Source organism: Erpetoichthys calabaricus, chromosome 3 (genome assembly GCF_900747795.2).
Source record: "Erpetoichthys calabaricus chromosome 3, fErpCal1.3, whole genome shotgun sequence".
NCBI classification, from domain to species: Eukaryota; Metazoa; Chordata; class Cladistia; order Polypteriformes; family Polypteridae; genus Erpetoichthys; species Erpetoichthys calabaricus.
In genome coordinates this window covers 284701218-284713337 of record NC_041396.2, presented here as the reverse complement: position 1 = coordinate 284713337, position 12120 = coordinate 284701218, and the positions used below count along the sequence as shown (strand labels likewise).

Here is a 12120-nt window from a genome sequence, read left to right as displayed (position 1 = left end):
TTTCAACCTTAGCCTGTTTTCAGACTTTGATATTATTTCTATTCTTCAATTCTTGATCTCTCCCGTCTAGACATCGAACACTCTTATTCTTAACAAATTCACTTCACGATATTGAGGCTCTGTGGGATTCAATATAAATGTACAGTACTTCAATCTTTTCACTCAATATTTGTCAAAATCAACTCCAAATAGTCAGAATATAGTTATATACAGGGCGGCGCAGTGGTAGCGCTGCTGCCGGGTTTACTTCCCGGGTCCTCCTTGCGTGGAGTTTGCATGTTCTCCCTGTGTCTGTGTGGGTTTCCTCCGGGCGCTCCGGTTTCCTCCCACAGTCCAAAGACATGCAGGTTAGATGGATTGGTGATTCTAAATTGGCCCTAGTGTGTGCTTGGTGTGTGGGTGTGTTTGTGTGTGTCCTGCGGTGGGTTGGCACCCTGCCCAGGATTGGTTCCTGCCTTGTGCCCTGTGTTGGCTGGGATTGGCTCCAGCAGACCCCCGTGACCCTGTGTTTGGATTCAGCGGGTTGGAATATGGATAGTTGTATACATAAGCACCATCTATGGGAGCATATGTGCAACTGCGCCTCTGCAATTCTAAAGTTAAACCCTAGAGAAAAGCTGCAATTGAAATGAGTTGGAAAATTCATACTGGTCCATACTGAGGACTCAAACTGCAGTAAAAAATAATCTAAATTCTAATTTTTTTTTTGGCTCATATTATTTTTTTTTTTGACTGTTCAAATTAATTTTGCAAGTAATTCAAATCCAATACGACTGGGTACCAATATCTTTTCTTAATCTACAAAATTAATAAAAGTTAAATTATCAGATAAAATTTAATAGAGAACCATAAATACCAGATTCATGTTGACTTCAAATTGTTTATAGTGTGGGGCATTTGCGTATCTTTAATAATTCAAATATATTGTGTACTTTTCGTAATTTTGAAGTTTTAAACGTGTTAATGTGAGATTTACTTCATATTGTAACTTTATATAGTATTGCAAACAATTTATGATATTTGACTTTTTGGGATGTAATTTAAATTAGTACGGTTACTATATTTTTTTTGGTTTGCCTGGCTTCCAGCCCCAAGTCTAATTGTAAGCCTCAGCACCTGGTTTTAATTAGATTAGATTAGATAAACTTTATTAATCTCTTGGGGAAAATTCAGATACATAAAGCAGCAGAAACATAAAAACCAAGAATACAGACACACAGGATAGATAATATAGCCAATCAATCAATTGGTAAATAAATAAATATATAAATATACAAGTTTCAATGTGAGCCTATTTGAGAGATTTTTATAGTTTGAATAAAATCAGCCTTTAGAAGTGTATTCAAAGCCTAGCGTTGTAGTCCTTTTGCCATGTTTTTTACTTTGCTGCGTCTGCGTCTCTTAAACTACACCAGTTTCAGGATTATTTATCTATTATTGTTATTGTTGGATTATTGTCTGTGTTTTAGCCTACATTATGGAGGGTAATGAACATCGAATTTGAATTTATACTGTATGTTAAAGTTTGACTTGGCAATGACTTTATATATTTAGAGTTTGTTTTATATGTTACCTCACAGGGTTATTTATGTGAAATTTACTTCATATATTCAATAATATAATAATGTTTTTTTTACTTTGCCTATACTGGCTTTAATAATTTGAGTCCTTCTGTTCTGCCCTCTCCAGAGTTCAGAAGATTACTTGTGTTCTGTTCTGTGTGTTGTATTTATCCCATTTTTTTGACACTCATTGCACACCCAACTTACTTGAATGGGGGTCTCTTTCTGACTCACCCTTGCCAAGATTTCTTCCATTTCTTTTCCCTACAAGGGGAGTTTTTTGCTTGTCTTCTTAGTGAGTCAAGGCTTTGGCAGTCAAAAAACAGGGCCTGTTAAAGCCTATTGAGGTATACCTTGTGTGATTTTGGACTATACAAGAAATACATTGTTGTTATTCTTCTTTCCTCTCAACCTGGAACGGTCTTTCCTACTCTATTTCCTCTTCTTTTGAATGCCTCCTGTCTCTTTCTGTGAGCATTTACAGCAGATCTTTATTTCTATTATTTCTTTTTCTTATTTTTTGTAACTGAGGCTGTTTCTGATTACATCATTTTTGCTCCACATATTTTATATTGATCCATTATTACATGAAATGGCAAGAAATTTTGAAAGAAAAAATAAAAACAGAAAAAAAAATATTTAATGTGGCCATGTATTTTTTCTTTCAATTTCATGCTAATCATTTTCTTGCATAAATATGTAAGTCATCGAATTGTAAAATCTCAGGAAGAGATTGGCTACCTGAAACTCAAACAGAAAAAAGACATGAGTAGTGGCACTGCTGCTTTGCAGTAAGGAGATTGTGGGTTTGCTTCCCAGGTCCTCCCTGTGTGGAGAGTGCTTTGAGTAGTGAGAAACGTGCTATATAAATGTAAAGAATTATCATTACAAAATCAATTCTGCACACATCAGACAGACTGTTATGGATATGAAAAACCATAAATATGCCATTGCAAAAGAATAGAAATCATAATTTATATTTATATTTCAACTAAAGTATAGTGTGATACTGAATCAAAATATTTATCTCAATGCAAAAGTAAAAGACAAGCGATGCATGAAGAATAAAAAAAATAAAAGTATGGATCGACATACATTTAGCCATTAATCTTCATTAAGGGGTGGCGGGGGGGGGGTGTACTGGTATTGGTGTCCTTAATTAAGAAATTGCTCAGCTGACAGTTCTGAAAGTGTTTGTTGAAAGGTGCTGTTAATTTCCTCCATTCTGTATTCCTTTATTGTGCAAGTGTTCTCCAGATCTGATATGAGATCTCCTACAGTATGTAATACTGCATATAGTGTTTGTGCTCTACTGTGAAGTTTGCATTGTAAAGAGACATTGATGTTCCTGTTCTAACTACTATTGTATATGTTCTTGCTCTTTTGGAATTAATTTGATTATTAAGAAAAGTATGACAAGTATGAATTCTTTTGTATTATCTGTTTAATTGGGACATGAGTTATAGCAAGATCAGGTTAAGACCACCATGGGCCTCCCTATACACACATATTTACATTGTATAAATGTAATGTCTTAAAATAAAACAAGCAGTTTTGGTCTCCTTCAAAGATTTAACCTAGTGGTCACGTGAGGGATAATGACATAATGAAAGTGTATCCGCATATACAGTATATATAACATGGAATTGTGCAAGGTAGAAACAAAAACTGAAAAATGCCATCATTACTTTTTTATAGGCTCCTGGGTGTGCACTCAGGTCAGCCTAATGCAAGATCCACCCAGAAGTTACAGTGAGACAATTAAGCTTCATACTGTATATGTTTTTACTTTTGTCAACATTAATTTCAGTAATAAATTTCAGGGCCTTTTCACACTGTTGAAGTGAATAATATTTACAATAATAACAGCAAAGCTAATTTTGGTCTAATGTAGCTTAATAATTGCAATTGATTTTTATCACGTTTACATGAGGACATACTTTTTCCCTGTGCTCTGTCCCTTCAAATCGAGAGGATTTGTTGTTAACTGAGAGGGGGTGAGACAATAATCAAAAAGTTACCTGAGCAATCTGAGACAAAAGAAACATAAGAAATTTCATAAACGAGCCCATTCGTTTAGCAACTAGTTAAACTGTTCCAGTATCTCATCCAAATACTTCTTAAAGTATCTGGATGATACAACCTTCTTAAAAATTGTCAAGGTTTCTGCTTCAAGTCCATGTCTCATTAGTTTGTTCCAGAGTCCCATCACTCTTTGTGTAAAGAAGTGCATCCTGGCTTCAGTTTTAAATGCACTTTCCCTTAAATTCCACTGATGTTCCTGAGTACCTGATTCACCCTCAAGATGAAAGAATGTTGCTGGATTAAAATAACATTCCTGGATTAGGTTAGCATGCTCAAAACTAAACAGGTTTAATTCTCTGTGTCTGTCAGACTATGACATATCCTTAATTCTTGGTTGTTCTCCTTTGGAAAGCTTCAAGTGCTGCTATGTCTTACTTATAGTGTGGTGACCAAAACTCCTCACACTACTCCAGATGCATTCTCAATAGTGCATTACATAAAGTATAATGTCCCTTGACGTAAATTCGATAGCTTTATGATAAAACCTAACATTTGTTTTTGTTTTCTTATTTTCTTTTGCATATTCAATTTGTTTTTGCATTTTCTGATTTGTTTTTGTGTATTCAATTTATTTTTGCACATTCTGATTTGTTTTTGCGTATTAAATTTGTTTTTGCATTTTCTGATTTGTGTTTGTGTTTCCAATTTGTTTTTGTGTTTTCCGATTTGTTTGTGCATGGTTTAATTTGTTTTTGCTCATTGCACTTCAGGGCCACTGTAAACAAATATTTTCATAATAATACTGTACATACTGTATTTTTAATACAAAGCATTGAACTCACAGGAGACATGTCACCTCATTTTCGTCAACTTCATTTTCCTAGAAAGAGTGGTGGTGGCAGAGGGACATGCCCGGACTTCTCTGTCCCCAGCTAAAAATTCCAGCTCTTCCTGGGGAATCCCAAGCCAGCTAAGAAATATACTCGTAATTCCTTCAGAGAACCATGGGTCTGCCACAGGGTCTCTTCCCAGTGGGACTTACCTTTAGCAACTCTAGAGGAAGCCACTGAAGATGGTATCATTAGGACATGCCCAAACCATCTCAACTCATTCCAATAATAGCCGTAAAAATTAATCAGTCAAAGATTTTGTAGAAGAACAGATGCTCAATGTGGGTTGAATTTATGTGGATATACAGTGCATCCGGAAAGTATTCACAGCGCATCACTTTTTCCATATTTTGTTAAGTTACAGCCTTATTCCAAAATGGATTCAATTCATTTTTTCCTCAGAATTCTACACACAACACCCCATAATGACAACGTGAAAAAAGTTTACTTGAGGTTTTTGCAAATTTATTAAAAATAAAAAAACAGAACAATCACATGTACATAAGTATTCACAGCCTTTGCTCAATACTTTGTCGATGCACCTTTGGCAGCAATTACAGCCTCAAGTCTTTTTGAATATGATGCCACAAGCTTGGCACACCTATCCTTGGCCAGTTTCGCCCATTCCTCTTTGCAGCACCTCTCAAGCTCCATCAGGTTGAATGGGAAGTGTCGGTACACAGCCATTTTAAGATCTCTCCAGAGATGTTCAATCGGATTCAAGTCTGGGCTCTGGCTGGGCCACTCAAGGACATTCACAGAGTTGTCCTGAAGCCACTCCTTTGATATCTTGGCTGTGTGCTTAGGGTCGTTGTCCTGCTGAAAGATGAACCGTCGCCACAGTCTGAGGTCAAGAGCGCTCTGGAGCAGGTTTTCATCCAGGATGTCTCTGTACATTGCTGTAGTCATCTTTCCCTTTATCCTGACTAGTCTCCCAGTCCCTGCCGCTGAAAAACATCCCCACAGCATGATGCTGCCACCACCATGCTTCACTGTAGGGATGGTATTGGCCTGGTGATGAGCGGTGCCTGGTTTCCTCCAAACGTGACGCCTGGCATTCACACCAAAGACTTCAATCTTTGTCTCATCAGACCAGAGAATTTTCTTTCTCATGGTCTGAGAGTCCTTCAGGTGCCTTTTGGCAAACGCCAGGCAGGCTGCCATGTGCCTTTTACTAAGGAGTGGCTTCCGTCTGGCCACTCTACCATACAGGCCTGATTGGTGGATTGCTGCAGAGATGGTTGTCCTTCTGGAAGGTTCTCCTCTCTCCACAGAGGACCTCTGGAGCTCTGACAGAGTGACCATCGGGTTCTTGGTCACCTCCCTGACTAAGGCCTTTCTCCCCCGATCGCTCAGTTTAGATGGCCGGCCAGCTCTAGGAAGAGTCCTGGTGGTTTCGAACTTCTTCAGCTTACGGATGATAGAGGCCACTGTGCTCATTGGGACCTTCAAAGCAGCAGAAATTTTTTTGTAACCTTCCCCAGATTTGTGCCTCGAGACAATCCTGTCTCAGAGGTCTACAGACAATTCCTTTGACTTCATGCTTGGTTTGTGCTCTGACATGAACTGTCAACTTTGGGACCTTATATAGACAGGTGTGTGCCTTTCCAAATCATGTCCAGTCAACTGAATTTACCACAGGTGGACTCCAATGAAGCTGCAGAATCATCTCAAGGATGATCAGGGGAAACAGGATGCACCTGAGCTCAATTTTGAGCTTCATGGCAAAGGCTGTGAATACTTACGTACATGTGCTTTCTCAATTTTTTTATTTTTAATAAATTCGCAAAAATCTCAAGTAAACTTTTTTCACGTTGTCATTATGGGGTGTTGTGTGTAGAATTCTGAGGAAAAAAACGAATTTAATTCATTTTGGAATAAGGCTGTAACATAACAAAATGTGGAAAAAGTGATGCGCTGTGAATACTTTCCGGATGCACTGTATCTTACGTCTCTATTCAAGGTTTGTTTGCTCTGTTAACTTTAAATCCTATGACTAGCAAAATATACTTTGCTGTTTAGCATGAAGTACATTTATTCTCTATTAAATAGTTTCATGCTATGTTATTTTTTGTCAATCCTATCCAAATCTATACCTTAGTAGGTACTTACTAAGTATATCATTCTGCAGGTGGTCATTAGTGTTATGTGGAGGTGGCAAGACTTATGTCCTGTTTTTGTTAAAGGAGTGTCTTGGAGTGAGTTTAAAGACAGGTTACTGATAAGAAAATTAATGTTCTTTGAAATCAGTAAAGCTGATAATACTGTATGTTTGCTAACTGAGAGTCACCAAAAAGTCACCAGACATGACGTAACTGTTAGTCTGACAGGCGGAGTAGTGGCTCTGAGGCTAAGGATCTCTGCTGGTTTTTGAGAGGTTGCTGGTTCAAATCCTGTGACTGCCAGAGGTGATCCTACTCTGCTGTGCTGTTGAGCAAGGCCCTTAACCTGAAAATTGCTCCAGGGGTGATGTTGGCTGAATCAACCGATTGTAACACTTTCAGCGTTGTCCTTTAGCCATATAAGTCGACTCAAATAGTGACCAGGACATTGCATTCATGAGGCAGAAGCTACCACACTAGCCTTTAATATAAATACAAGTGAGAAAATGGCAAACAATTAAATGATTCTGCTTCTTTTCATTTCAGCTTGTACACCGGGAACTTTCTGCTGAGTCACAACGAGAGGATGATGCTAAGAAAATTATAGAAGAATACAACAAAGGAAAGAATTGCAGTGGCAAAGTTAAGGAATATCAAGAAAAAAATAAACTTATGCAAAGCCAGGCCATTAAGGATGACTACAATGATGCAGGGAAGCATGATTATGACCATATTTATTTAAATCCCCAACAACACCACAGTCATACGGAATTTTGCAATGCCACTAACACTTTCACTAACATCGTTGCGATACACAAGCATCTCAGCATCAACAAATGGAAAGATTATGATGAGAAAATAAAACACATAATGCAGAGCACGTGTGAGCAGATGTATGTGATCACAGGAGCTGTCCCCAGCAATGACAAAAAACTGAAAAACCGTGTCTACGTGCCCAGTTTCATCTGGAGTGCCTCCTGCTGTGTTAGTAACACGGGACAGACAATGCATTCAGAGGGTGTCCTTCTCCCTAATGACAACAGTGACAAAATGCAAACCATGGAGGTGAACCAATTGGAAGAAAAATTGAGCACATTGTACAATCACGAGATAAAACTAATTGATGGTTGTTAGACTCCTGTCCAAGTCTATCATAAGAACCACAATAAAAGTAAAAGTGTTCACCTTAAATAGATAAAAAAAATAAACATTGCTCAAAGCAATTAGTGCTTGCTAACAATGTACACAAGACATGGCTTTTTCACAGACTTCTTTGCAAAATGATTTAATCACAATATTAATGTGCTTTGTCTCATTCAATTGCTAAGATGAATAGAAAATGTTTGCTGTCGTGCCAGTATAAATCCTTCTTTGGCCTAAAATAATCGACCAGTATGTCCCCCATAAGAAATGCTCCTGTCTCCCTGTTACATCAAGACAACTTCATCCATCTAGTCATAACTCTGTTACTTGAACCTGCGTATCCATTATTTAGCCTTTTCTGAAATCATCAGATACAAGATTAAAATCAGCTGGGATGTGCCACAAATCCATTGTCAATTGACTTAACAGGAACATCTTAGGAATATGAGAGAAAGCCCCTTCCAGAAGGCAGAACGTGGAAACTCCACACAGACACTGACTCTATCAGGATTTTAAAGCAGACTCCAGGACACACAGAGGAGCAAAGAAAACCGAGAAGGTTTAGCTTGAAAGGATAGGTCCCACTGCTGGCTCACTGGCTGACTCTGAGCAATTTAACTTACTGGTCATCTTTTACAGTAAGCAACATCACAGAACAAGCAAGAGCACCATACAAAACAAAGCAAAATATGAAGGTAGAATAGAATATAATCCTAATGTGAGAAACGTCAAGGAATGTATGGATTTACAAATCAGGCAGCAGCACTCATGTAGTGTTGAATGAATGAGGAGCCATTTTTAACATCATTAATGCTCCAGATTGCCTTGACCTCCTGTCCACATAGCAAACAAGGTTCTTTACATGTACAAATCTGTAGTAGAGCTTAATATTGATCTGAAATTGAACCCCTGGCTTAGATGTTTTTCATAATTGGAGCACAGACAGATAAAGTCACTGTTCAGGGACACACAGTCTGTAAAATGTGGACACTGATCAAGCAAGCTTGTGAAGTGGATTCCAGTCCCATAGCTATTGTTATACCACATTGCTTGACTAAAAACGAGAGACTTACAATGTCAGAGAATCACTCAATCTTTGCACGGCAAGCATGGACACTGTTAGATGATGCGGAAAAGTCAATGGCTTCATCATCTCCATCTCCCAACTACTCCATATGAATTCTTTTGCATTGTCTTGTATTGCTTTGAGGAAAACAGAGCATCCAGGAGACAAACAATGAAAGAGTAGCTTAATCCTTCATCTTTAAAAGGTATCAACCCTAAAATTCATATAAGTGAGAGTAGGCCAAGCAGAAATCTCAATAGACAAATTCATTCTTGCCATACAGAGATGGTTCTGGGTGGCTATAAACGTATATGCACCAGTGATTAAGATTTGCTTCTGGAAGCAAATAAAAGTGTTTGTGTTCATTTAGCCAGATCTGTTTTCCAATATTATTAAAAATTAATTTTAAATTATCAACTACTGAAACAACCTGGGCAATGTTTTATTTACTGGTGTTACTTAAAACAAGGGTGCCAAGGTTTGGTCCTAGTGGGGTGCAGTGGCTACAGAGTCCTACCAAATTTCTTAAATAGAAGACATTTCCTTGCTTGTTAATGGAACTTGTTGTTTAATTGTATAGCTTTCATTCTGAAATGTAAAGTCATTCCTATGTGAAGTAACTGATTTTTCCTTTCTAAGGATATCATCTAAATCAGGGGTCTCCAACAGGCCCTGCCTTTTGATAGACCCCCAGCCTTGACCAGTCCTAGAGAGCTACTGTGCCTGCAGGTTTTTAATTCTAACTCTTTTCTTAATTAGTTTTTGCTGCTAATTAACTATTTCCCTTTATTTTAATTGACTTTTCTTAAGACTGACTGCTGAATTGATTCTTTTTTCCTTAAACGGCAGCTAAACATAAATTTGATTTGAATTGAGCCAACAGATGACCAACTAAGTTGGGGTCTCAAACTCCAACCTTCATTCAGTTTCTTAACTTGAAGCCAATTCTTGTTGCTAATTAAACCTTTATTTAATTCCATGGTGCTCATTCTGCCATGGCAGACATTTCCAAAACAGTTGATTTTGTTTTTTAAGAGCGCTGTCAAAATGTTTTGTGGTTCATTTTGTATCTTAATATTGTTTGGTTGCTAATTAAGGAAAAAAGAAATAATTAAGGGGCCTGAGTCTTAAGTTGTGCATCAATTAAAATTAAGGCAAAGAGTTAATTAGCAGCAAAATCTGGTCACAAATTAAGAAAAGGGTTAGAATGAAAACCTACAGCCACAGTAGCTCTCCAGGACTGGAGTTGGAGACCCCTGATCTAAATGATTTGTGGCCCAGAGCAGATTAGTTCTGTTTTTTACCCTTGTCTTATAACACTTGTTCCTAAAACAACCTTGTAGACTGATGTTTACTCAATTATGTCAACATCTTTCATAATCTTTTGGATAAAAGCTTCTGCTAAACAAATCAATGTAAATGTAAATATTAAAACAGATACTTCATGATGAAATGAGAAGATGTTAGATATTGTGCTGCTTGTTCTTTTGTCTTTTATATCTCACTGTTGCTTGGCAGCTATTTAATAAAATGGGAAGCAATTTGAGACAGGCACTGTAGCTAAAAGAAACATTTAAGAATGAGTTCACTATAATAATGCAAAATATGTTGCTTAAGCTATAATTGCTTCAGCAGCAATAATTGACTATAATTAAGAAATTGGTGTGGAAAAAAAAACCTGCTGTCAATGTGGTCCTCCAGGACCATACTTCAGCAGCCCTGTTCTAAAATGAAAAAATCGCAGCCACTAGGGGGCAGCATGCCCACGTTACTTCAGATGTTGTGAATATAGATGAATGTTCCTGTTCTGACAGGAAAAATAAATAATAGAGAAGTCAGACCAGGAAGAGAAGACAGGAGGGTCTTCCCAAGGCAACTGCAATTCAAAAATGGTTATTAGTGATTTTGCACCACTTCCAGTGAAGATTCCAGTAGTACGGAAATTAAGTGTAGTCTGGACACACACTGAAACTAAGAGAACTTGCTGGGATCAACAGGTTTTATTAGAAAAAAACATCCAGGCCCACTATTAGGAACAATGCAAGTAATACACTGAGCCAACACAGCAAACCTAAGAGAATAAAAACAGCAGCAGTGCAAAAATTGAAAAGTGAGGTTCACTCCTGTCCTGAAAAGCAAGCAAACTAAACCATAGCTTTTGATTGTTTGTTTTATTTCAGAATTGTACTGGGGTTGACAATTGTCGTTTCCAGAGAATGAACAGTTTTGAGTTTTACTTTGAAAGCTGACAGCTAGGGTGGCATGCTGGTGCAGCGGTAGTTGAGCTGCCTTGTAATAAGGAGACCAGTGTTCATGTCCTGGGTCCTCCCAGTATGGAGTTTGCCTGTTTTCCACATGTCTGTGTGGGTTTCCTCCTGGTGCTCCGGTTTCCTCCAAAGACATGCAAGTTAGGTGGATTGGTGATACTAAAGTGGCCCAAATGTGTGTTCACATATTGATGGACCCAGTGCTCTGTCTTGGGTTTGTTCCTGCCTTGTGGCCTATGCCAACTGAAATAGGCTGCAGCCCACCCCCTGTGACTCTGGTTCAGGTGAAGTGGGTTAGGAAATGACATGACAAGATAAACGCTTATACAATACAATACAATACAATTTATTTTTGTATAGCCCAAAACCACACAAGAAGTGCCGCAATGGGCTTTAACAGGCCCTACCTCTTGACAGCCCCCAAGCCGTGACTCTCTAAGAAGACAAGGAAAAACTCCCAAAAAAACCCTTGTACAGAAAAAATGGAAAAAACCTTGGGAAAGGCAGTTCAAAGTGAAACCCCTTTCCAGGTAGGTTGGGCGTGCAGTGGATGTCAAAAAGAAGGGGGTCAACCCAACAAAATACACAGAAAACAACAAATCCTCAATACAGTATAAAAATAAAAATTTTACAAGTACGGAGCAGAATTTAACAGTAGATGATATCACATAATATGATTTTGGATTGGAGACATCAGCCATCAAGCTGCCTCTACCATTTGGCCATTCCACAGCTGAAACAGCGCTGGGCCAGCCAACCTGATGAAAGGACCCCTCTACTCCACGATTCCTGCGATCTTCCATCAGGGATGTCTTTACCTTAGGCAGGCAAAACAACTTGGCAGGTGGTCCGTGGCACCAAGTGCCACATTTGAGTACCGAGAAGAGAAACAGAATAGGTGAGGGTTAGTAACAAATTATAACTATCATGTTACTTATGTTTAAATGCTAATGACTAACAACAGAGATGCAGTCTGTACAGTTAATCAGCAGCTCTAGTCAGGATATGCTAAAATGAAGTAGTGAGTCTTCAGCCGGGATTTAAAAGCTGAGACTGATGGGGCAC

General features: G+C 38.3%; 1 protein-coding gene across 3 annotated transcripts in view; it reads left to right on the top strand.

Moving 5' to 3' along the window:
* The window catches only part of LOC114649053 (endonuclease domain-containing 1 protein-like), a 132003-nt gene that overhangs the window by 82010 nt on the left and 37873 nt on the right, over positions 1-12120 (top strand). The window contains exon 3 of one of the 3 annotated variants that reach the window (XM_051924370.1): positions 7126-7716. The exons of the other annotated variants lie outside the window; for them this stretch is intronic. Coding sequence (XP_051780330.1) covers positions 7126-7713 — 588 coding nt within the window. The 3' untranslated portion in view covers positions 7714-7716. Of the gene's footprint in view, positions 1-7125; positions 7717-12120 lie in introns of those variants that run through there. 3 annotated transcript variants of the gene reach the window in all.